We start from the raw sequence: 27,853 nt of genomic DNA, 5'->3' as shown, positions 1-27,853 counted from the left end.
CATTGACTGTACGTGCATGCGAATGAATGGGTAGATTGAAAGTCATATTAGTTCAGCTTTGGGGCAAAGTAGTGTATGCTAGTGCTCAAGTAAATTACACGATATTACAGGACATTGGAAATGGAAAATATTTATTAATCCTCAATCAGATTTTCCGCATGAAACTGCGTAGATTTCGTTCTGGATATCACAGGACGCCTATCGTAAAAGAAAGATTTATAAACATTGAGAGAAATAATCGTTTGTGTGCTGTTTGTGTACCTTACATGTCAAAGGTGATGTGTTTCATTATCGATTTTTCTGCCCATCATTCGAGAAACAAAAGGAATTACATGTAAAGAAATACTACATTCAACACAAAAAATGTGTACGAATTATTTGATACGACAAATACACATACGCTAACTAACTTGGCGACATTTTGTAAAGCTATAATGTGTCAGTTTTGATTTGTTTGTTTATCAGTAGTATAAGTTTTTCTATCATCTATTCTTATGCTACATGTTGCTGTTTAAAACTCTTCATAACTTTTCGCTTTTTGTTTGTTTTTGTTTTGTTTTGCAATATTTTCACAATTTATCTACTTTGACATCATTCAGCTTTACTGGTGCCTTTTGATATTTTACTTTTCCGCCTCACATGCATTTACATTAAGATTTTGTTTTCATTATGTGTAGAATCCAATACATCTTTCTCAGCTATTCTAAAATATCATTGATATTGGTTACATTATTGTAAATATCATTGTAAACAAGCTTCTTGAAATGAATGGTTGATTTCCTAATATCCTAAAAAGGATGACAAACTGTCACATTTTATATGTAAATATGTCTTTGTGTTATACTCTTTGTCAGCTTATCAGGAGCTCCCTGACAATCATGAAATAAAACAAAAGATCCAATGTATCATTCAAATGCGTAGACGTAGACATAAACCAACCATCCTGTTTACGTTGCCTCCGACGATACGCATCGTTTACTCTGTATTCACCACGTTTTGTACATTAGATTGATTGAAAATACTGAGTATATGTCCATGGCTGTACGCGGGATTTTTTTTTCGGGGGGGGGGGGGGGGGCAAGAGCATGTTTAATAATGTATCGAGAGAGCAGAGAGGACACGCAAGCGAGGAAGCATGGCGACCGAACAAGGGGGAGGGAGTAATTTTGCCTTTATACAATGAAATTCACCCTCCTGGTGCCCACTTTTTCTGAAGTATGTTCCGCCCGCTTGTACGTCTTTGACTTTGTACTAATTTTATGGAGGTGAAAAAGGAGAGGGGGTGGGGGAGGGCGAATTCTCCTTCCACACAAGGAAGGTTTTCATATATAATTAGAATAGAAGTTCAACGACCTGGTACACACCTTTGTTGGAATATTTAGAAATTCAGTGGAAACAGCAAGAGAAAATATATTCAGAGACAATGTAAATGGCTAAATTGTGGTATATGTCACTTCTTTTTCTGTGTTTGCGTCACCATTGCGAACTGAAAGTATAGAGGTGGATCGAGCAGGGTAGAGTGTTGAAAGAGGGGATACCCCCTTACTGATCAAATTGCAACTGATTAACAAACTGCCCTACATCGACGTAAATAAGCACCGACTTAATCAGTGTTTCAGTAGTAGCCATGATAAGATAATCATGGGCATACATACTCGCGCTGGGTTCGAACCAACGATCTCCTGATTACCGGATAGGCGGCACATCCACTGGACCACCGAGCTGTCGCCCGACAGCCAGTGCTGGTTCTCATTCATACAGCACGCATCGAGTACTGCATATTTTATTCAAATTGATAAAATTGTGAGTTTAGTTATTTCTATTACAACTGTCGTGCTTTGCGCCTTTTTTATCATGGCTACCCCTAAAACACCGATTGATTCGGTGTTTATTCATGTCGACGGTTAATATTAGCAATGATTAAAAGATTGGCATAGATTGGAATAGATTTGTCAATCGTAAGAATTCATTAATTGAATACTGGTCAAATCATTTGAAAATCATACATCAGAGTAAAAAAAAAAAGGAGAAGTGTGGTTTGAAAGTTTCGGGAGGGGAGAAGAATTGCCCTCTCACACCCGCTGCCTACCGCCATGCAATGTTTACTTCCTATGTATAAAATGTAAAGTATAAGCAACAGGGGTCTTAAACTTACCGTGTATATTTTTCTCCTCCATGCCGCGGGTAGGCTGTCCACAATTTCTTCAAGACTGAGCTGCTCGGGGGTGTCGTTATCGTTGTAGCCTTCATCGAGTTTTTGAATGAGATTCCCCATCTCCGACGATTGCTGGATAATAGAGAGAGGAATTGAGGACATCAGTCTTGTTATTTTTCAACTTGTTGCCATCATGAAAAGTTTGGTCAGCAGTTCGTGGAGTCATCAAGATGTGCTGGCAGAGACTGGTGTCTAGCACCTGTTAATACTTTTATACATTCTGCATGGTCGTTTTGTATAGCAAACTTGATTTTGGCGTGACGGAAAGCTAGCGGTCATTTTGAAATCTCATACATCGGCAAGTGAGAGAGAGAGAAACAGAGAGAGACTACAAACTATTCAGCAATCTGTATGACAGAACACAAATCGATTGCACTTCTACGAAAATTCTAGAAGGAAAATTGCACAGCTTCACCTTTTGCACGTGGTTAAACGATACTTTACAACTCTTTATGTGCAGTTTACACATCGAAAAAGAACACAATCAAAGCAGGATTTTATTGAAACCATATTTGTCATGCATAGATTGTCTTGCTAAAATGATTACTGATCTGTATGTGTTATGTCTCCTTAACGTACTAGGTATTCGTGAAAATTTCGCGAGTTTGTTTGTATCATCTTACGGTGAATCTTTGGTTTAACAGGCACGAGTGGTGAAGGAATTCCACGAGCTCGACACGAGCTGTATATGATCCACGAGCTAGACACGAGGCAAATAAGGCCCAAGAGCTCGACATTACATCGTGGGCTTAATTTACGTTGTGTCGAGTTCGTGGACCTTATTTGCTTTTACTGTCTAGCTCGTGGGCCTGTACTGTACTTACTGTCTGTCGTGAGCCTGTGTCACTCGGTGTCTAGTCGTGTTGTGGCGTGTATGACTCGTGGGTGTATGACTCGTGGGTGCATGGATCATGAACTTTTTTTCTTTTTTCAATGTCTAGCTCGAGGGCCGTATGACTCATGCTCGTCTCAAGACGATTTACAAAGTTTTTGTTATGTCGCTTCCATCTATGATCTACTAATTGCTTGCTCACGATGTAACTTAGCAATGTTATGTCATCTTGCAAGACACGCAATGCAGCTAAATTAATGTGTTTTCACTGTATAATCAAAATACTGTCTAGAAAGACTGATGATACACAATGTCCCTTCAATCACTGCGATGTGTTCACATAACTTGCACGTATACGCACGAGGGCATTGAACGTTGGTTGATATCAACGACACGATCCATGTACTATTTTCCAATGAAAACAACATACCAAATGTAACTTGATCTTATTCAATTCATTATTCACTTTACTTCATCACTCAAAAGGAGCCACTATCACCATGTAATTTCATGATCTATGTCCACATTTCATTTACTACCATTACCTGGGGCATTAATTAGATTTCAAATTAGTTTTAATGATTTAAAGAACGGTTGAAGTGCATGCATGGGCTGACGAACGAGCTGGAACTACTGATATCGGAGATCAGAGGCAGGGACGCAAGGATGTGTTAAAGCCACGTAGTCTGAGTCAAGGCAATTCCTATTGCGACCAAATCAAACAGTACATTCTCTAGGGTGATATTCACTTGAATATTGCACGAGAAAGTGACTGTTCGTCTGAAAGAAATAATCCCAATAGGGTCCCACCTAGAGCAGTGGAGATACACATATTCTTACATGTTTAATATAACAATGACAAAAAGAAAATAGGTGTAAAATGAGGTGTAAAAATGTCGTTTACGTATTGATTATATAATACCCTTTCGCAACTATCTGGGTTACGCTTTGTAATGCGGAGTAGTAATGTGTATGCCTGTGTGGGTGTATGAAAATATGTAATGAATGTGCCAAAGTTTTTGCCAAAAGGAGGTGTACGCTGCATGTAAGGGGTAAAAATGTCGAGTGTGGTTAAGAGTGTAATTGCATCCGTCTCTATCTGCATTTATGAATGTTTTAATGTCTAACGGTTTTTATTGTTATATTTGTGTTTTGGAAACAAGAGTTGTGAAACGAATAAGCAATAGTACAACGTTATCATATCACTATACCTGGTCAGTAATGTAAGATGTCAATGTCACCTTTTTTTTTTTCTTCTCTCTCTTCAAGTTTACTATTTTTTCTTCCTCTCATTATACTGGCCAGGTTTATGGTCGCTTACTTGAATGTGTTTGTTCATCTTTAAAGGTACAACCCTGTGAATGCATACCATGTGCACTAGTCCACATCATGTGATTATAAACACACTCTAAATGAGCTAAAAAGGGGAAGGTGCAAACATGCATTGTCAGCTTGGGTGTAGAAGCAAGTGTATCCATAACGCCGGTATTCGTTTACGAATCGATTACATAATACCCAAACGCAGGTTGCGATATGCAATGCGGAGTATATACATGTGTATGCTTCTGTGGGAGTATGAAAATATGTGATGCATGTGCCAAAGTTTTTGCCAAAGGGAGATGTACGGTCTATGTGAGGTGTAAAAATGTCGAGTGTGTTCAAAAGTGTTCAAGTGTTCAAAATCTGTTTTTATCTGTATTACATGAATGTTTTAATGTCTGACGGTTTTTTAATGTTATATCTGTGCTTTGGAAATTGAGTTATGAAATGAATAAGCAATGTTATGTTATTATATGACTATATATGTTCTGTCATGTAAGTTGTGGGTTTTTTTTATAAGTGCGGTGATATTGTTTTGATATGTTGTATTACTGTGTAAACTACCTCAATTCGGCCTTGTTAGGCTGCCATGGTAGTTATCTTTTAAACCATGAATAAATAAATAAATAAATAAATAAATAAATAAATAAATAAATAAACATTATTCTCACTGGTGTGTCATTTGGCCTGTGTTTTGTCTTGAGCAATGTTAGCGTGATTAAAGTCATTTATGGGGTAGTTGTTACAATGATGATGGTAGCGATAGTAATATCACTGTCATTCACTATCATCAGTATACGGAAAAACAGAGCTGTCAATAAAGTCATCAATTCAACTATTACTGTTCATTTTTTCTGACAACTATCGCTCTCATTGTCATAATTCATATATCGTGAGTATAGGCCCTACACACATTATGAATGAAACTATGAAACATTTGTTACGTTGGGGTAATATACATATGTATGAATTATATATATATATTATGTAAATATTATATACATATATTATATATATATATGTTATATATATGTGTATATATATATATATATATATATATATATATATATATATATAAATATATATATATATAGAGAGAGAGAGAGAGAGAAGAACGAGAGTTAAAGGAAAGTGTAAACGAAGAGTTAGCGGCTTTTACTGAAGTATATTCATGTTCCAAATCCACCCACAATCATTCTTGCTTACGTCACTTGTTCCCCCCCCCCCCCCATAGGATACTAGTAGGGGAAAGCTTCAATTGCGTGCTTCAAAACTTGGTTGCACCTTGCAAAATCCGAAGACTCTAAAACAATGTCAGGTATGATGTCACGGTAAAATGTTCCCACGGCCTCTCATACTACTAAAGGGATAGATTATATAGAACATCTTGTGTGTACAAGTTACCTCAGAGATGTAATACAGTATCTCTCCATATAATAGTTATCTCCACAACACACACCTAATTCCGTGTGGGTTAACATCGAGACGTAAAAGCTCGTGGTGGTATTTCCCACCGTGCACTCTTTTACGCTGAAAGGGGCATCAGTTACCTTTTATATTCACGGTTCGTTCAACATTCTGTGTACTTGGGGCTCGTGACAAGATTGGATTATGATGCAAGTTCTCAAGTTATCGGCAGAAACGATTTTATCTAATTTAACATCAGGTTTATCTCACGTTATCGTGTCCCAGATCAAATATAGGACACACTGCTCTCAAGTACGTAGGCACACACTCTATAGCATTAAAGAGCTAGAGGTGTGGCGCCCTTTTAGCGCGGGAGGTGACAAACAGGGAAACTTAAAGCCTACAATGAACGATTGTGCATGCTAGCGGAGGGCCGGATGTCGCACTTGCCTAAAACGAGCGCCATAAAACACGTGGGAATTGTAACGGTAATAAAGAATGGTTTTCGACTTGCAGCAATCGACTAACACAATTTTGTATTTGCACGCACCATGCACCTAATTGTGCCTGTGACGGAGATACAAAAGAATGCATTCCAAGCAAGTGAATCAAATTTGTAGCAAATGATTTTGTTCAGATTTTATTTCTTCTTTGTATACTTTGAGCGCCAGGTTAATGTCAACACGGGTTCTTTGTTGGTTTGGACTTCTTTGTTTGACAGCGTAAGGTTAGACAATGCTGACGATAGGGTACGGGACACGTCATTTACCTAACAAATATGTAGAATGTACACTTAAACATGAAAAATATGTCATTTCATTAAAGATATTCGCGAAGAGTAAAGTAAAAAGGAAAAAGGCAAAATGTAGAGCAGATACACGGGCACACATGCTAATTGAAATGGTAAACGCTTAGTGCTAGCACGTACGATAAACACATCTCCATTAGTACCGTTTGTATCTTCCACTGAGTACCTCTAATGACATGAAGCTATTCGTGATCACACCAGCAATATCTGCCATATCATTTTTCGCGAGGTCCCCTTATCCCCTCCCGCGGCAGGAGCCTGCACAGGCGTGATGATACAGCCTTAGCCGCCTTTTAGCACCTAGTGGGAAGAAGGGCGGGAATGGTATGGGGAGGGGACTGGATGCGACTGAGGGAAGTCTATTTCTGCCAGAGGTGAAGGTCCGAATATTAGATTAGGGAATAGGCCTACATGTGAACACTTTATTTGTGTGTGTATGTGTGTGTGTGTGGGGGGGGGGGGGGTGTTTTCTTTCTCGTAATCGTATTGGAGCCAACATGATGTATATAGGAGTAAGAAATTCGTTTTGAAATTATATTACTTGAAGTTTTCAAAACGTGAACAATGATTATGATTAAGCTACTAATGATTTAATTCAAGATACATTATTCAGTCTGTTTTCTCAAACTTTACGAGTTTACGTATTTAGTTTAAATGTAATGCTTGTGACTCGCGTTGAGATATCCTTCCTCGGACATCGAATCCAACATCAAAATAATGCCTTACAAGTGCCGATCCTTGTCACACACAATTTTTTCCTTATTCTCAACAGAGAATTTATTCGAGAATATTGCAACTGCTCAAAGTTACTTAACAATAAAACAAAGTAGATATTTTATTCATTGGTGCTGCCTGATCAGAACGTAAAAAAGTGCATGCAAATAACAACAGTACAAAATGATGACATTTCACCTCATGATTAAGATTTACAAAGCAAGTACACAAAAACTAGTAAGAAAATAGGGAAGGCAAGAATGAAAAATAAGATTAATATAAATTTCAGATACATTATGTATTCACTTTTCATTTGTCTAAATCAAGCAGACGCGAAAAAAGAAGAAATCATTAATGCTTTACTGCACAATCTTTTAACCCTCCCTAGCCCATCTCTGCCCATCACTTTGTTCATGCAGAAGATACAAGCTGCATAAAATATCAATGAGGTAATTTTCTTTCGGTGTTTACCGTCCCAACAGTCAATATTCCCTCTCTAAGGGAAACTCCCACACACGCAATACACAGATAAGCATACACTATGTACACGGTGGAAATGTATGGTTCGTACACCTGATCTAAACTATGGATCTGGACATTGTAAATTAGATCGCAGCTTAAATCGTATTAGCCCTCTTTTGCCCCCCTGGACATAAACTCTGAAACTGCCTAGAACACGTCATAACCCCAAAATTGGGAGAATACAGCTGGTATTTTATATTTCTTGAAATCGGATGATTATTTTTCAATATTATTGTAAAAGTCATTTACGAAACTGGAGCTCCCCCGGGCGCGCGCTGTTTCCGAGATGTTGCGACGTTGAACATGGTAGGTGTAAATATTGTGTCTCACGCCACATCGCACATTTGGATCTGCATCACATTAAAAAGAATAAGCTGGGACAGAACCCTCTTTCCCACCCACACAACTGTGATATTATTTTACAAAGTTAGCATTGACTAGCATTAATTTCAAAATGACATAATGAAATTCGAAATAGAAAGTGTCCTAATTCATGAAAGTCAAATGACAGCATAAATTCAATTGTTTGTAGACTCTTATGTCCTGGAGAATAAAACAAACCAATGAATAGAAAAAAGAAAGAAAGAATTATACGTTTAAAAGAACCTAAAATGCTTGAGAGCGGAGGCTTACGTATAGAACCTAGCCTCGTCCCAAAATGTATTTCCTTATTTTCCTATTGTCACCAAATGTAGCAAAATCAACCTGATGACGCCGCCTATGAAAAACAGAGAGGACAGCCATATAAATAGCTTAATGTGCTAAAAGGAATAGTGTGAAAATGATTCGGGATAAAAATGTCAGCCGTAAAGATATCAGGGGTATGTCAAGGTTAAAGTTTGACCCTTGAGATCTTGACCTGTGACATTCTTACCCGTGACATTTTTCCCCACTGGCACTCTTTCTTCCGCCATCTATACTGCTGACTTTTTATTTTGTCTCTCACATTATTTTGTACCCCTAACATTCTTACCTCTGACATTTTACCACTGGCAATTAATTGAAATTTTTATTCCTGACATATTGGGTGCACGTCACGAGACCGACACCCACGAGTCATACAGCCCGCGAGTCATACAGCTCACAAGTCATACAGCCCATGAGTTACACAGCTCACGAGTCATACAGCCCATTAGTTCGACACTAAGCTAACAAGGCCCACGAGACCGACACATTAAACCCCGTGTTGTATCATTCTGTCGAACTCGTGGGCTGTTTTTACCTAGTGTCGTACTCATGGGCTGTATGACTCATGAGCTGTATGACTCATGGACCTCTTTTCAATGTCGAACTCGTGGGCTGTATGACTCGTGGGTGTCGGTCTTGTAGAATGACCCCATGATTCACCCCTGACATTTTTCTCTGACATTTTCACCCCTGACACTTTTATCCATGACATTTTACCTCTGACATTTTACCTGACATCGTTATAATGTAATGTAGAATAGAGAATACTCGCCTGCAGTATATCTTTGAGCGAGTCTCCGCTCTCTGAGATGTCCATGGCTCTCTCTGTAAGAAACAAGTAAGAATCATAAAATATGTTACGTAAAACACACGAAAGTTTTTACATTACATTACATTATACCTACATTCTTTTATTCATGACAATCATAAATTCAAGATTAAGGTAGAATTTAAACACAAAGATTTGTTCAAAAAATATCATTCCCGAAAAATGATAAAAATCATTATATAGAATTTTATGATCACCACACTCAAGCCACATCAAATGTTGGTTTTGTTTTGTTTTAATTTGTTTTGTTTTGTTTCGTTTCGTTTGTTTCTTTTTTAGGGGAGTTCTCTCACTTTGGGTTCAGTAAATACTTAACCAAGAGGGATTGTTGAAATTTATAATTCACATGATTCATTACAGTCATTAATTTTATAAGTCAATGAATTCAAAACCTTACGAAATACTTCTTTTTGGATATTCTTTTCCTTCCGGTTCAGTAAATACCACATAACTGTTGGTAATCCAAGCTTACATCTTCCCATTCTGATACTGCTGTTTTATCAGAAAGGTGAATTGTTGTTGTCGTATTTGCTGCACAGTAATTTGTTTGTCAATTCAAGTTATCATAAATAAATTGTTTGCACTGGAAATGTGGGTTTTTCCTTGTAGGTATTAAGTGCATTGCGCGAAAAGTAATGTGTTTTTCGCCAAGTCAGTGCGGGTGCACGTCACGAGACCGACACCCACGAGTCATATAAAGCTCACAAGTCATACAGTCCATGAGTTATACAGCTCACGAGTCATACAGCCCATGAGTTCGACACTAAACTAACAAGGCCCACGAGACCGACACATTAAGACCCGTGTTGTATCTGTCGAACTCGTAGGCTGTTTTTATCTATAAAATGTCGAACTCATGGGCTGCATGACTCGGGGGCTGTATGACTCATGGACCTCTTTTCAATGTCGAACTCGTGAGCTGTATGACTCGTGGGTGTCGGTCTAGTGGGATGAAACCCCGTTAAGGCATTCACAGACATGATGTTAGAGCATGACACCATTCACGATATACTCACTGCCTGATTGATGAATCCTGGCACATCGTATCCAACACTCTATAAAAGAAAATACAAACATTTATGGAAAATACATTATATACATACATACATACATACATACATACATACATAATGAAGACGAACAGGTGTTAAAGGACAAGTCCACCTTTATATACTATGTGGATTGAGTGAATGCAGCAATATTAGTAGAACACATCAGTGTAAGTTTGGGGGAAATCGGACAATCCGTTCAAAAGTTATGAATTTTTAAAGTATCTGCGTAGTCACTGCTGGATGAGAAGACTACTAAAGTGTATGATGTCATATGCGTACAACCATATAAAGAAAATAAAAAGAGAATCTTACAAAAATTTACTTTTTGAATAAAGTGCACATTTCTTCGACTTGTTACTGACATATATTGAGGGTAATATTATTCCCCCTGCCTTCTGAAAGAGAGAAGTCAGGTGTTCTTTTGTTATGCGAGAAAAGTGAAAATATGTTGAATATTTTCTTTATTCTTTCTTTATATCGTTGTACTCATGTGACATCACAAGCTATAGTAGTCTTCTCATCCAGCCTTGAGTGAGCAGAAACTTCAAAAATTCATAACTTTTGAACGGATTGTCCGGTTTTCCTCAAACTCTCAACGATTCACTCAACCCACATGTCTATGAAGGTGAACTTGTCCTTTAACGAAGTTTTCAGCGTGGTATAAGTCAAATAAATTCACAGTATTACAGACCTGAATCACAAAGATCAGAATTCTTTTATTTCTCATGTGTCATTACAATTTTCTTAACTACTGATATCAAAATAAGTGATCACCTCATACTGGCCCAGTACAAATCATATTGTGATTTGACGCTGTTAAAGTATCTAACTTTTTTTTTTCAAAAAACAAACAACCAAACAAACAACTTTGATCGTATGCAACACTCAATGTGTACTAATGATAATGTATTATGTTATTTATTTCGATTACCCCTAAATTTTCAACATTTTAACGCCTTCTGGGTTACTCAGTTTGACCGATGATAGAATTAAATGTGGCATAGTCTTAGGGCGAAATTTACGACCTATCTCTTCGCCCACTCATTCGTCATACTCAGCAATGAGTGCACGCACACTGAAAATCCCACAATCATGCACATACCGCTGTAAAAACCAATATATTCTTAAAGCAGTCTTTACGGTATGTCACCCCCTGCCTGCTCCATTCTTCCTTATATTGGAGAGAAGGAAGCATAAAAACATAAAACGTAAACTCTTACAATAACCATCGAAACATGTTGAAATGAATGTTGACGAAAGGTACTTTTTAACTGATAACAATACACACATACGTTAGAATTATCAATATGATAATGATGATAATTCACAATATTTGTACAAGCGTGTATCTCATAAAATTTCTCTATTTGTATCGCTGAGAAGAAGAGAAAGAGGAAAGAAGAAGGTACAGTTTCAGAATGTTCAGACATAAATAACGATTAACACCTGCATTATATATGCTAAACCATGATACTATTGAATGAACAAATGATTTTTTAATATGGATTTGAATTTTTCTGTTGGGTTAGTTTGTTTTATGCATTCAGGTAGATTATTTCACAACGGAGAGGATGCTGACTGCAAAGATCATGAACCGTTAGATTGGGTATTGGTAGGAGGAACTAGAAGGAGTGATTCGTTGTGGATTACAAATTCCGGGAGGATGTGTATTCCGTTATAAGCTGTTAAAGATAGATTATATTCACATTCTGGATTAAGAGAGTCGAAAATGATGATAAAAAAAATCTTTGGAGCTGTGATTCAGCATTCAGAAAGCGGGCGCTATATTTTTGAGGAGTTTCCTCAGCTGGCTTCAGGATATCTAATATTTTACGTTCACATTAACATCCGCCCTGCTGAAAAAACACAGTGTTCCACTTTGTGAAACACTTATGTAAAACACAGTGTGAACACATTGTGAACGCAGCGTGTAATTTCCTCACACTGTTAATTTCGAACATTTTGATCTTGTGGAACACATCGTGAATCATCAATTCACAGTGTGAAGCAGGAACTATGTGAACACTGTGTGAAAAACCACACCACAGTGTGAAATCCTCTTCACACTGGTAAATTTGAGTGTTTTCACCATAACCGACTATGTGAACACATTGCGAACACAATGTGGGGCACTGTGTTCTTTCCAGCAGGCCATCAATATCGCGTCATCCATTTCCGGGTGGATTTTAGTTCACTTTTAACTTCTACTAAAGTAATTACAATGTCACATATGGGTATGCTCTTGATAATTACAAAAACACAAAGAGAATGAGATGGAGAGAAAAAAAAACACTCACCTCTGTCATTTCCACAATTGCATCCGGCCGACACTGAAAAAAAATGAAAACAAAACAATAACAAGGGTAACTTAAAACATACATGTTTACAAGCAGACAGACAGACACACACACATACAAGTACACACGCACAGATCTGCCCCCTCCCCCCCCCCTCCCAAAAAAAACCATTAAAAACACAACAACACAAAAACGCGCATTTACAATCAGGTGACAGACTTACACACAAATATCGGGAGACTTGTTCAATCACAATTGCTTATAACATCGATACACAGTTCAGTTCATTTAAGTGGTTGCTCAGATATAGTGTGCCTGCCCTTGTCATTCCCTTAAAAATTTACTTGTGGCTTCGCATAACATGATAATACTGGCATGATTGGTAATACGTATAGACATATTATACACATACATACATCAGGTGTTTCATTTCTTTGTTCTTCTTTGTTTCCTTCGAACTCTACTCATCCCAATATTTCAAGAGACAAAATAGGTTAATGCGCGCTCTATCTTCGTGTTTATCTTAGATTAAAGGTAGATATGTTTGACCAGAATGAAAGTCACTGCTAGCGATTAGTTATCACATCTATATTACAGCTTGAATAACTACTGAAAATTACTCAAGAAATAGGGCAATAAATTAAAGTCCAAATGTCCTAGCTCTCTTCACTGCTCTGTTGGCACGTCCATCTACATAGTTGGCCACGTGTAGAACAAACCATCATAAAGAGATTTTTTCCCTCATACTTTTTTTTTCTCTCGTAAGATGTTATCGGGTCTTCACTGGCCTAAATGAAAGTTTATTTTGTTCAGGTTCCTCTTCACAAAGAAAGAGTGGATGAATAATGTAATTTATTTTGTATGATTTCTCATGTGAAAGTCGTCTTTTGATAGACATATATATATATATATATATATATGAACATGTTGCGAATTCGCGTATTAGCTCCAATATAACGAAGAATCAAGAAATAAACCAGTAATGCATTATTTCGCCAATATATAAGAAAGAATGAGTTTATTGAGCAACTCAAATTTTCGGTGGCCTCCATCTTCTTCAGGAGTCTCGACGGGGAATGTCAATGCCATTATGTATATATGATATTATATCGTATGTATATCGACATCTTGTCTAGAAGAGGCAGAAGAGTACATCCATGTAGTGCTTAAATTTATCTTAGGATTCAGAACTAAGGCTTCTGTTGTCACTCAATGTTGTGTTGTTGGTCAAAATTCTAAATGCCCATTTTTTCATGAGCGCCAAATTTGCACATCGTTTACAAGCGTTAGGGCCCTTGCTATCGTCATCGTCATTACCTTTCAAGGATGATGGGGGGGGGGGGGTCATTTCATGAAGTGTTTTGTCGGATTTTCTTTTTTTTGGACAAATATAGCTTGTAATAGCTTGTCTCAGAAAACGGTTCATGAAATGCCCCGCAGGAATTTACACGAAAAAAACAAACAAACAAACAATTTTATGATGACCTCTTTCTGAAAGTGTACTGTCCATGAAATCTTACTGATAGCAAAAACCATAAATAAGCAAAAAAAAAAAAAAAAAAAAAAAGAAGAAGAAGAAAGAAAATGAAAAATGAAGCTAAACAAAACAAAGATTTGCAAAGACGTTCAGACATTGTGGAGAGACGCTACGGGCAAATTAAATCCCGTGCGGAAGCGTGCAATGCGTTCACCTCGAAACATATCCCACTAGAAAGCTGGCATACAATCGCATGAAAGACAAAAATGGAAGAAGAAATCACTGGGTATCAAGGTCTTCCGAAATGCAACCAAGAATCAGCATGTCATAGTGACGTTAGTGCTCTACAGCAAGCATCATCATTCACCAAAGGTTGTACTATTGATTCTTGATTATCCTCGCTGCGCCACAATCCCTGTTAGGTTTCTTTCTTTTTTTCAAGTCTTGGATGTAGCCTTTTCCTTTTTGTCTGGTCACATCCTTTCTGAAACGATTGTTTCACATGCGATATACGATTGTTTCACATGCGATATACCCTTTAAGACCTTTCTTCTTGGTTGTCACTATTTCGTAAGCTCATCGGCACGATATGTGTGATAGGCCAATGTATGACAGGTGTCTCACCATCGAGAACTTCCTTTTTTTCTAGTGGTTTCTAATATTGTCTTCTACCGTTTTGTTGTAGGTGAAATTTCATCTGGAGAAAACGGGATCCACCTAAAACTATAATGCATCTCCATATGGATGTAACCACTCAAGTATTATAGTCTCGATGTCTTTTTTGTTTCCTGCAACGCTCAGGAGGTCTTCCAGTTAATATCTACATCTATTACAATTCTTGCTTTCGTACGTGGGTGTTCGATGATCCTTCCCATTATGATACAGCCACTCACACATTTAACTCTCATTCAAACAACCATGACGGCAATGTCTTAATATGCACGATGAGACCCAGTCACACCGCTGATGTTTCGCACTTCACCGGTTCTACTTTCGATAAACTACTCTATCAGGAACCCAATATCGTTACTGCAACAGCTAATTGAAACCTAAAGTTCCAAGAAAGTTCAAGATGCCGTCATGCTGGGAAAGAAAGTCAGAGAATTGATGGCGAGGGGGGGGGGGGGGATAGAGGGGGAGGGAGGGAGCAGGATGGTTCCGCACTGAATACTGAGAGCAAAAGGTCGCTAATGGTTCACTGTGTGACAAAGTAAAGGTGATTGATAGACAGATAGATAGAGTTACATGATAATCTGGAATGTTACAGATGGATAGATAGATAGATAGATAGATAGACAGACAGACATAGAGACAAAGAGATAAAAGGGGAATTGATAAAGTAATGGACAGAGAGAGAGAGAGAGAGAGCGAGAGAGAGGGAGTATACTGGTAATTGCAGACACAGCAAGTAAACCCACGCTGCACAAGAAGAGAAAACTAAAGCAAATCCATTAAAAAGCAACTAGTAATGACACTGCCTTGTACCAGGTGAAAGGAGAAAGGGGAACTACATCTCACTTTCCTGTGACGCAGTACTTCTAAAGGGAGATGAGATGAAGTGTCAATTCACCCTTTTCACCTCCCAGATTGCACTTTTTGAGGCATAAGAACTAATTGAAGCAGAACCAAAATCACTTTATTGTCTCCGGCCAGAAACGCGACAAAGTTCTACGCTAATAGCTACAGTTTTGGTTGCTGTTGTTTTTGTGTGATTATGACACGTTTTCCACCGGGTTGTAATGCTTAAGGTGTTCTACACCTTATATTTCCTTTCTTTCTTTCCTTTGATACCAAACAACAAGTTCGTCGTGCTGTAGAAAATAGCCATTTGCCACTGATGCTACAAGGAAAGTAAAAAAAAAAACACTCTTTAAAAGGAAAGTGAGCTGTCACATTTCAAATTCTTAAAAGGACTGTGTGCTACCGATAATATGACTAATTTGAATGAGTCGTTTCCCGTCTGGTTGTTCATTTCTGGTTTGGGGGCAAAGTTCACGTGACAGATAACCATTACTTATCCCTGTTTATCATCACGCCCTTAAAGTAAAACAAACAAAATTGATTACATTTACAGGTTATAACATTCATTGTCATATTATGTTGTAGCACACAAATCAACGTGTGTGGTTTTTTTAGGGGGGGGGTGAAAATTTGTATCAAACTTGACTTGGTTTAACTGTTAAACCCGTTGTTTACCATTGAGGTGTGTTTGTTTTAACATTTGCGACATTAGCAGACCAAAATTTTGAATTCAATTCGTTTTTACTCATTCTCAGAGGATCAAAAAGTGAGTTTTCAATGTTGTGTCAAATATCATTAGTCTTAATTCACTCACTTTCAAAGGCAAACTAAACATTATTATATCTAAACGAATATCCGGTGAGTAAAAAGGAAGAAGAAGAAGAACAAAAGAGCCAACTTGTTCGCTCAGGATTCTATGAGCATGGTGAAGGGGATGAGCTAAGACCGAGTAAGAGAAAGAACTGCGAAGAAAAGATGAGAAAACATATAGCAGGAGTTACGAAATGAGAGGAGGATAACCTGATACGTGGAAGTGTACAGGGAGGGCGAGAGGAAAGAGTTTGAAAAGCTTCAGGGAATGGGCTGGTGTGTAACTCGAATCTTTGCCCAAAGAGTCAGTCACCCCCGCTGGAAATCGCTCTCCTCATCATGGACCGACCGAATACCACCAGAAAGCTGTGACGTAAGCATGACATCGATAAATCTACGAGGTCTGTCATATTCATAGCACTACACACACACATACACACACACACACACACTTTTAAGCTTTATGATGTTCTTTATTTGAATTTCTTTCGATATCAGGTCAACGTTAAAACATTGATATGAACAAAAATAAGCAGCTGTATTCTTCTCTCTAGTGCTGCTAAATATATATATATATATATATATTTACGTAGAGTACAATGTATTTTGTGGTGGTTTTTTTGTTGTTGCAAATCATACCATGTATAAAAAAATGACATAAAGTTGTGCATGACTCTCAGAAAAAGCTATCTTGATCTAATTAATCAAGCCAATCCATATCTGCCTCATTACACAAAAACTGCTGCTGAATCACTTTTTTTTTACATACGTTATTTTTTTTACAAAGCGTATTCTCTATACCAAAATTATATCAAATTCTGCATAGCTCTTAGAGAAAAAGCTATCTTGATCAAATTAATCAATATCTGCTTCATTACACACACACACACACACACAATCACTTAGATATGCACACATACAGAATTTTAAACAATGTACATATGAATGTAAATATCAATACATTCAAATATAGCTGCAAGAAAATTAAGGTGGATGGCTAAAAAAAAGAAAAAAGAAATTTGACATTGATTATAAAAAGCTCGATTTATGTAATATTTAATTATCTCTTGTCTGAATTCAAATGTCTATACATAGGAGTAATCAAAATTAGGAACCATCAAAATGACAAAATCCACCATGAAGCAATTCTATCGGACCATGATAAAAGCTCAGCATAAACCGTCTGGCTAAGGAAAGAAGAAAAAAAAACAGGTAATGTCTGATTCGTGATCGAACAATCTACCTGTCTATCTATCAGAGCAGAATCATGAAAGGTTATATATTTGGAAGCCATGTTTGAAATGAGCAGGAAAATGTGTCAGTTCCTCGTATCATCTTCCCAAAAGTGTTGAAATTTCCTCACCCCCTGCGATATTCTGTCCCCATACCAATAAATAGCAATTTGCTTGCATTACGAATAAAGGCAAGCATGATCAGAGTGCTTGTGTATGCCGATCGATTTCCAAATGGAACCACGTGGCGAGAATGAATGGCATAGATACCATTTATCATGATTGTGAAGTGCTTCAAAGAAACAGAAAACACAACACGCTCGATTCCCTGTGGATATGACAAGAAGGTTCGTATAATAAGTGGCAAAGATGAATTCGAGACATATGTGGTTATGTCAGATTTATTGGAACGCTGTTGGTACGATGTCAATAATTTATTTGGAACATTGTGAATTATGGCATTCTGCCGTATATAAAGGAATAGAATGATGATACGAGAGAGTGACAAACAGAAAGAGAATGGACTAGACTGAAAGAAGTTCAAGTGAATACCATATACCACCTTGGCTTCACAGTTTATTTTGTCTTTCTGTTCTATTTCGATATATGAAGAATATGTATATTCCTTCTTTTCTTTTTACTGCATAAAGTGTTTTGTACACTGAAGTCTTATATCATTTGTTGAAAATGAAAATGAATAAATGACATGAAAAGAAAAATAAAATACGAGAACAACACACTGAACACTTTAGCGAAGTAAATAAGCAAATATCGGCATTAATTTCTTGAATAAAAATTACGGATATGACACAACTCAGGGGCGGATTCACGATTTCTGTAAAGGGGGGGGGGGCGCAACTAATATTTCTGGTGCCACTTCCGGGTCTCATTTCATTTTTTAATTTTTATTTCTTTTGCTTTTAACGAAAAAATAAAGGGGGAGGGACGTGCTTCGGGTACGCTCCCCTCTGGATCCACCACTGCAACTGACAGGGACAGAGGCTTCACAATCAGTTTGACCTCTTCTGGTCAGAAAAAAAATACGAATACAAATACAAATACAGAGAGTCCTGACCTTGAAATCTTCGACCTTCAATCACGTGACCGGCTCCCCTCATTAGACACCTCAATTTGTTTTCACGCTCTTCTTAATAAAGGAACCATAAATGATAACTTGTCATTAAGGACACCTCAATTTGTTTGTCTGTTGTTTTTTTTTTTTTTTTTTTTTTTTGGGGGGGGGGGGTTGCGCTTGTCTTAATAAAGGAACCATAAAAGGGAGCTTGTGTTTGCGGGGAAGACAAGTCAGAAGGAAAAAAAAAACGTTTCGCAAATAATTATGCATTCCATCCATAAATATGGTCAATATAAAGAGCAATTTTGGCAGGAAATCGAATGCTCGCACTCATTTCAGAGTAGAAGCATCTATAAAATTGACGCAGTTCTTGTATTAACATCACAACCTACAGTCAAAATCAACAAAAACAGCTGCATAGAACCTTCATATCTTAAATTGGCTTGGTATCGGAAAACAAAATTAGTTATCCGTTTGAAATTCTCTCTTGTTGCATTTCCAAGAATTCATAATTGGGTGTTTTGAGGGGAAATTGATAAAGACGAATCAAATAATCACCAAAATTTAGAGCTAACGTCAAACATGTCTTAAGACTGTGACACCTATTGAGACGGCAGACTGACTGAGTCTGCCACGTGACTGTTACGTAAATTTACATGGGAATCCTCAGTATTCAATTTGTATTTGGTATCTATGTGAACCAAAGACTTTCTCCTTGCTTTTATAGAATAGCAGCAACACCAACCAAAGCTACCACCTTCTGCCCTGAGTAATTTGTAATGATAACGCGCTCTTTTTGTTATGAATAATGGTCTTCACAGAAGTATCCAAAAAGTACATGAATTTACTTCAAAATGCAGAATATCAAGCGGCGTTACAGTATCTTAACCACTAAAGACGAGAACGCACAACTACGCCACTTTATTGTGCCCGTCACGTTTCCACTGTAGCTAAAAAAAAAAATGATCAAGGAATTAAATTGTATAGTATTTACTTATCTGGGGCATTTGTTAAAACATGCGAAGTGGCAGAAATTTTAATCATATCGCATGGCGATTGGCTGAACTATTCTTTTTCCTACCAAAAGAACACATATTGGATAACTTTTATATTAATAAGCAGTTCTGCCCGATCTTTCTTTACGCCGTTCACGCGTAGTTAAAGAATGATCCCACACGACTTTGGCTCTTACACACAACCCTCTCGGAGCAGAGACAAAGGATGTAAAAAGGACAACTCGAAAACGATGGACCGTTGATTACGAATTACTCATTGGTTAATTCATGGACCTCATTTCATTTCCGAAGATGATCAGAAATTCCTCACTACGGTGTAACGACACATTTTTCCGCCTTCTTCGCCGTACATCTCCAAAACGTGCCGGATAGCCCAGCGCACCAGGAAGGCAAAAGAAGTGCGGACTGCACGGAAAGCTATCCGGGAGCCAGCTCGGGGAGACATACATCCCTGCCGCGCAGAGGGGATAATTAACGGGCAAGGAAAAAGGAGTCAGCGGTGGTGTTGATTTTACTCAATGTGTGTGAGGAGAGGGACGACAGGAGGATCGCCGCCAGTTTTAAAGTCGGTTAGCGTTATCAGGAAGTACGATCTGCTCGACGGATCGATCTCGGCAAGGGAGGATGAAGTTAAACGTTTAATCGAAGACGACACAATTAAGTCTTCGGGTCCAAAGTACAGCGGTAACATACACGCCAAGTCAACCCCTATAACGTATATATTTCCTCTAAATTGTATATTCTAGCCCTTTTCCGTTATAGTTTCGTTGGTTTCGAAAACTCTTCGGAGTTCTCTGCGACTTTACTTCAAGCATTCACATATAAATATCAAAAGTGGCATTGCATACGTATGCATTATTTGTTATATGCGATTATACATTCATTCGCACATATTATTTAGCAGTACTCTTTATAGTGTGCTGTACTTCTTTACTTTTTACCTGTATACTTTGCATTATGCATCTCCTTTTGTTCAATGGAAATAAAGAAAATGAATTGAAAGTGGTGATGAAACCAACAATCTGACCTCACTTAACTGATTTACGAATTATGATGACATTATTGGAGGTTGTAATTTTGTAATTGTAATTGTAATATCATGCATGGGATGTCGTCATTTTCGCATCTTAGAATAGATCAAGGTATACCAGCAGTTGGATGATCGCTTGTGGAGCTTGTCAATTATCAGTATTTCTGCTTTTGTTCTCACGTATAAGATATTATTCATATCACACACACACACAAAAAAAACAACTTTAAGACGAAAGCATTACAGCTGGGGAAACCATCGTTCATCAGTCATTATGTGAACATGATGATATCGCCGCCATATGGAATGTTTAATGATTTGAAATGTTTCACTTGATGAGCAAGATTGATGAATCGTCTGGGCGTTATATGGAATGCAGCATATTCATAACATTCATGAATGATAATGCTTTATAATCATGGGCGGATCCAGGAATTCTGTAAAGAGGGGGCGCCTTTACAAAATGAAAGGGGGGAAGCACGCACCCCTCCCCCATTTGTTCTTTTTATCTATTTTGTTTTTACAAAAAATAAAGGGGGGGGGGGCGCCCGGTGCGGTTCTCCCTGGATCTACCACTGATAATTCAATCATTACTAACCCTTTCTTTCATTGCAACGTTGGCGTAACAGCAGGGTGTAGAAAGATGAATGATGTGAGTCATATCAAACGAAATAAGAACTCCCGTCAGTCATACATACAATGTACAAACGTAAATTGATACACGCACATAAAGTATTGCTCAAAAACAGCATTCTCATTTCCCAGTTCCTTTTGCTCATAATCATGTCTCAAATGTCAGAAGCAATGATAAACATATAATCCACTCTGCTAATGTCGTTATTCCGGAAATGTAATGGATTTCATCTATTTTTGGCTGTGTAGATAATGCCTTATGAGATGTGTAAATATTCTCCCGATGACGTATAACTATACCAGTGAGCCCGCTTAAAGGATGAGTGCCTTTCCACGCCCACAAGCCTTACATGTCTTCTTTTTTTGTTGTTGATAACTTTGAATGCAATCTGACGTTATTGATTGAAAATTGAGACTGCAAACCAGACGACACATAGGCACGTGAAACGTTTGAGGAAAAGAATTGAAATGAAAATGCAAGAGTATGATTAGGTGAGAATGGACAGTATCACGATAAAAGAGAGGAAGAAAATACATAGGACAGTAGAATATAGTAGAGAGATGATTTTCTGTTTTCTTAAGAATGTGAGAAAAGCCATAAGAAAAATGGAGCCGAATATGCAGAATCATATGGGTACAGGCAATTTTATATAAATGTACATTATGTTTTTAGCTAAGTTAAAGAAAAAAAAAACACAATATGGCAAAGTACTAGAAAGATGAGGCGTACAAAAAATATCAACGCTACTGTAAAAGACTTATTGTCCATTGGTAGCTAAGTACCCCCCCCCCCCATGGGAGTTATAATTATGCTTTTAAATTTCCCTCGTATAAAACTAACATCAAAAAGTGCGATAATTGGGTGTTATTTTTGCAAATGTTTCATAGCCTTAGATCACTAAAGCCATTACGGGTCCCCAAAAATCGTCTTATGTAGTCAGGTCTTAATTATCCTAAGTTGGTCAGGATATTGTAAACGGTGTATCGTGTATCTTTTCGTTGTCTCAAACAACAACCATAGGACAAAATACCACGAACAATTTGCGTGGCATTGGACTAGATAAGTACTCTGTAATTGGTGCGAACAAAACGAACCTCACGTATTCATATAGTCATTTTTGCTCGTTTGTTTCTACTCTAGAAGATATTGAATCTTCTTAGTCATTAGGAGCTGATTTTATTCTACTTCTTCCCTTTTCGAATGGTATGATGAAAGCAATGACCCTCAAACAAATCATATCATGCCTACATCATGAAATTAAATCAGAAGTAAATGTCGGCAAAATTGCGATCTGTGAAGGCCACTAAAAGAAACGAGGTAATAAAGAAAGGAATGAGAGACAGAGAAAGATAGATTGAGATGGTAAAGGGAAAATAAAGATTTTATTCACGAAAGTTCATAGAAGGGAACGCAGCCATTTCTCACATTCCCACACAATGCCAAGAATTCCATGTTATGTGGGTCATCCCGACAGTTTTCTAATTTGGTGTTGCTGAATTGATGGGTAGGAAAAGTAATGAAGAAGATTTTTCATTTTCATGGTAAGCCATACCCCCCGACGCTCCTATGCGATTTATCCGCTCGTGACTCGAGCGCTAAAAAGGCCCCGTTCAGACCGTGGAGGAAATTGCTTCTAGACAGCTGAAGATATAATGGCCAGCCAGTCTAATAGTTTGAAGTTCATTCAACCTCGGAAGAATTTTGTTCGAAAAGTGCCGATCCCGGCAAGAAATGATCTGACTTGACGCCTCGTGAGGAACACACATTTTTTTTTTATCAAATAAGAAAAGAGAGGAAGAGAGAGGCAGATATGAAATAAATAAACTTCCGTACTCCCTCTCTCCCAGAAGAAGGCATTCTGACAAGACGGCGAAAGGGCATTTAGAAATGACTGGATCATATTTCACATACTAAGTCAGGCTGTAGTCAAAGAAGTATGTCCGAGAAGATGTTTTTATCAAATCATTTTAAAACTCTTCTCTATGCGTCGCAATGTGATAGCAGTGGATTTTTCCTTCGAGTATATAGATACACTCCTTTCAATCAAGTAAGCAAAAAGACAACAACGACTTTAGTAACTATAGAACATTGAATCCTTATAGACGTATTATTACCGCCATTCTTTCCCAGTTGAATCTCAATTATCAATGCAGAGGGATAGATGTTGTTATTACAAGTGTGAAATCATTTCATATTCCACAATGAATAAAGTATAATGTTTCATTGAATATTTAACGCTATGCTTCATTGCTGTCTCATAAGCGTCGTTGGAAAATCAAAAGGGTACTCAAAGCACATACCACAAAGTCGAGAAGGGAGGAGTGGAACAACTACTAGAAGGACACCAATCTTGTCTATCCCCTTATAAGCCCATATATAGCCATATGATTGATACGTTGACAAGATGTTTTATTCAAGCCTGCAGTAAGAAACAGATTCTCCCACGGCGCGAACATGCTGTACTTCAGTAACTTCATTTCCGATATGCCCTTTGACTAGTCTATCTTTCTCAATGTTTCCTGAATCTTATTAGAAAAAGAATCATCAAAATTATTAGAACAGTGAGACGTCAATTTACAGTGTTAATAATACGGCATGTTCTATAACGTTGATATGTCGATAAATTGAGAGCCAAATCTTAAGTGACTTTCATGGTATTCCAAGACTCAAATGTTTTAGAACATCACAGTCGAAGCATCTGACTATATTTCAACCCGTGCATTAAAGCTTGATTGAGGACAATAGCTAAATCTACTTCCCTTTAAAAAGATGGCATAGTTCTGATTGAGATTGGGGTTCAGATTTTAACTTTTTGCGCGAAAATTTGATATCACTTATGAAATATTAAAAGACATACAATTCTAAGAAGAATTCAAAGTTGTTGTTCTTTTATGAGAATCGGTTTTTAAGTGGCTGAAGTATCCAATAACAAAGTAAAACAAAGCGGTCCTGATAAAAGGCGGGTCCCACCTTTTATTGGACCTTTTTGGTGTTTGTTTGTTGTTTTTTTTTTTGGTATATCTCAGCCATTTCAAAACCAATCTTTATCAAATAAACTTTGAACTTCTCATAGAATTAGATGCTCTTCATATATTTCATAAGAGGTTTCTCATTACCTCGCAAAAAAAGTTGAAAACCGGAATCCTCATCTCAACCAAAGCTTCACAATCCCTTTAACATGGTGTGCTACTATGTTTCAATGACTATATACAAACGTAAATGCTTCTTGGGGATAATAGTTAGAATTTGATTGCTGTTTTTTCAAACACTATATGGTCGCTGTCATTTTGATGGCTGTCGTTTCATGCAAACGTGTCACCTTACTGAAGTTCAAGGTCCGTTAAAGTAACATCCGTCGTTCATTATGTTTATATGCATCAGAAAATCACTGAAGATATGATTCATGTGAATATACTATTTTTATGAATTTGAAATTGAGGATTCACACTGCTCAAGGTCCATGCAGATCATCATAATCTTATAGGGAGACGAAAAGACGTCTGAAAAGAGCTGTGTTTAAAGCATGCTAGACGAAGGAGGAGTTAACGGACTCTTGGCTTCAAATTACACCCTTGTTATTTGATCGTCTTATATATTATATCTCCCAAACAGGAAGAATTCGATTAAAATCACTAACGCGTCGCTGGTCCTCACGCACGAGACCGTCCGTCCTGGAGTGAGCCCTGTTTGCTTTCCACCACCGATTGGTTTACCGAGGCATCAAAAGCGATTCCCTCATTGACACAATCTCTTCACGACCAAGGGCGAATGAATTCAACTGTCTCACCATCCATATACTAGCCACACAAATTCGCTGATAGGTGTAAACTCTCGTGGCTGCCAAATAATCAGCGAGCATGTAATAAGGTGCAGTCCACCTTGACTGAAGTTCTACGACGTCCAATTTATGTTGGTGGTTCATAGGTGTACACGTGTACACGTTCATGTCTCTTTCTTGTCTTACCGACCCAAACAATGTATATGTATATGTATTATATATATGTTTATATATATAATGGAAGAGAGAGAGAGAGAGAGAGAGAGATGTGCGCAGAAGAGCGTTGAGAGGACAGGGAAAGATGAGAGTCTTTGGAAGAGTAGAGAAAAAGAGATAAATTGCAGTACAAAGAAGGCCATCAGCGAGAGAGAGAGAGAGAGCGGCGTAGGAGACAAAAAAGGCCAGAAAAAGAGTGTCAGAAAGACATCCTAAAAATGCACGATTAATCAGTACATTAGCGTTACATCTAGTCCTCACTTTGTCAATTCCCCATAAATAAGGCAAGGGGGAAAAAAACAAGAATAAATCATGTTTATCTATGCGTATAGTAGAGAGTGAACGGACGCAGAAAGGCCAACCGCTCCTTCCAGCATTTCGCTATCTGCAAACCAATTCATCCCGACTATCGATCTGCTATCGATAACGACAGCCTCTTTCATTGAAGAGATCGAGTGCTTGGGTCCATTTTAACACGATGACGTCATGTACAGGCCTATGAATCAAACCGGTGAGCGAGTTGTTAGTATAACGAAAAAGGTTCTATCGCTGCGTAGAATAATGTTTCCGAAACCAGTCGATAATGCATATTCACATCGATTCGTTTGTTTTTACCGCGGTATTCTTTTTTTTTTCCTTTGAACTGCACCAGAGATTTCAGTAACTCTAAATGTACCTCAGCACACAGCACAGGCACACGGAGTGTTTTGATATTTTGTGCAACCAAAATATGTTTTGAATGAATATGATGTTTAATAAAAGGTGCAAAGGCATCAAATGAAGTGCAATACAAAAAAAAAAAAAACCATTAACACAAAATTATAAGCAGAGAGAGAAAAGAATCCTAAATGCTAGAAAATATGAACAGAAAAAGCCTTTGGCTCATAAAAAGTGGTGCAGGTTAAAATGCCTCATACCACCCAATTAAAGTTTTATGATTATGATCATGCAATTCTGTTCTTTCTAACCCAATGTGATAATCACTCTGTTCATTACATTGTTACAACAGTAACTTTGTTCTATTACTTATTTTGGGAAATATGAGAAACAATAGATTAAACTAAAGTGGAAGACATAAGATTGAAAGGCGCTGACTGAACGGACAACGATTCTAAGCTTCATTTCGATTATGTGAGGGACTTCATGTCAACACGCACTTGTTCATATCATATAGCGAGTTTTAGCGGCCAAGCCGTGAAAATGGGCTTCAATACAACCCCCTCCCCCTCAACAAAAATTAACAAATAAATAGATAAAATGTTATCTATAAGTCAGCGAATTTTCGTTCTCTCAAAAGATGGAATAGAAATGGCTCGCTAATCAGTGCTCAAACAGAGGCATCGATTTTATTGGATGTATCTCAAATCACTCTCGGTTCATTGAAGAATAAACTTTTATTCCACTCGTGGTCAATTCACGACAGAAGTTTGCCAGACTGTTGAGATGTTATAGCCGAGAATGAATGAATACAGGTAAACATTTCGAGAACGTTTGTCACAAAACAGCGACGATAGAAGCTGTAGGTTTGCCGTTCGAGCCTGGAAAAAAAAAATGATAAAAAGGCGATGATATGACGGGAAGGGATGACAGGGCGAGTTGGAGATATTACCTACGCAAATCTCAGGAATTCGGATGACAGCAGCTGTCAGTTTACAGAACACAACAGAGACAAGCGGTATATACAAGTAATGACTCGGGGATAATATCGAGAAACAACAATGTGTAAGACAGGTAGATATAGATCTTTTAGCACTTTAGTTTAATGAGGTAAAGATTATGCTCTCAAAAAAGCCAAAAAAAAAAAAAAAACGATACAAGGAGTTATTTGGATAGATAAAAAGAACACGTCGTGGCATTTACATAATGCACATATGAGTGAAAGCTATCATTGAAATGGAAGTCGGTGATGAGAAGTGGTAAAGAAAACACACACACACATGAGTTTCCTAGCAACAAGCAGAGTAAGCTTGGTGAATGCATGCATCACTTGCAGCGTTCTGAGGTAGATAGTTGGTTATTAGCGGATGATCAGTTTGCTAAAGAGGACTGGAGACAAAATGCTGTACCATGGTGTTTTCAATCACACATGCTGTGACAGTATAAACTAAACGTGAAGAACCTGAGGAACATTTCTTTTTGAATATCTCCTAAAGCCTTGAGAGTTATGAAGTGATGTTAACAGAAATGAGTCGAACTTCCATGCACTCAGCATTTCTGCTGTTCATGTTATAATGAATTGGCAGCGTCAAATATCAGCAAAACTTTTCCCTTTTTTGGTCATGACAAAATTTAGTTGACAGTCAACTGTATTCCCTCTATCCGTGCCTTCCTCTCTCCCACCCCCTCCCTCCCTCGCTCTCTTTCTCTCTCTTTCTGTTTCA

The 27,853-nt window shown here is 37.7% G+C and overlaps 1 protein-coding gene across 1 annotated transcript in view; it reads right to left on the bottom strand.

Moving 5' to 3' along the window:
* Positions 1-27,853, bottom strand: part of LOC139732169 (uncharacterized) — a 65,252-nt gene that overhangs the window by 20,309 nt on the left and 17,090 nt on the right. The window contains exons 2-5 of the mRNA XM_071643038.1: positions 12,684-12,716; positions 10,351-10,389; positions 9,278-9,330; positions 2,156-2,287 (exon numbers count right to left, since the gene is read on the bottom strand). Of these exons, the coding sequence (XP_071499139.1) occupies positions 2,156-2,287; positions 9,278-9,330; positions 10,351-10,389; positions 12,684-12,716 (257 nt within the window). The remainder of the gene's footprint in view (positions 1-2,155; positions 2,288-9,277; positions 9,331-10,350; positions 10,390-12,683; positions 12,717-27,853) is intronic.

The sequence above is a fragment of the Diadema antillarum genome, unplaced genomic scaffold, assembly GCF_040938485.1.
Source record: "Diadema antillarum isolate AM-2024a unplaced genomic scaffold, OU_Dant_1.0 seq00000403_RagTag, whole genome shotgun sequence".
Lineage (NCBI taxonomy): Eukaryota > Metazoa > Echinodermata > Echinoidea > Diadematoida > Diadematidae > Diadema > Diadema antillarum.
Note: the sequence above shows the minus strand (reverse complement) of the source record. Positions and strands in the feature narration are given on the sequence as shown.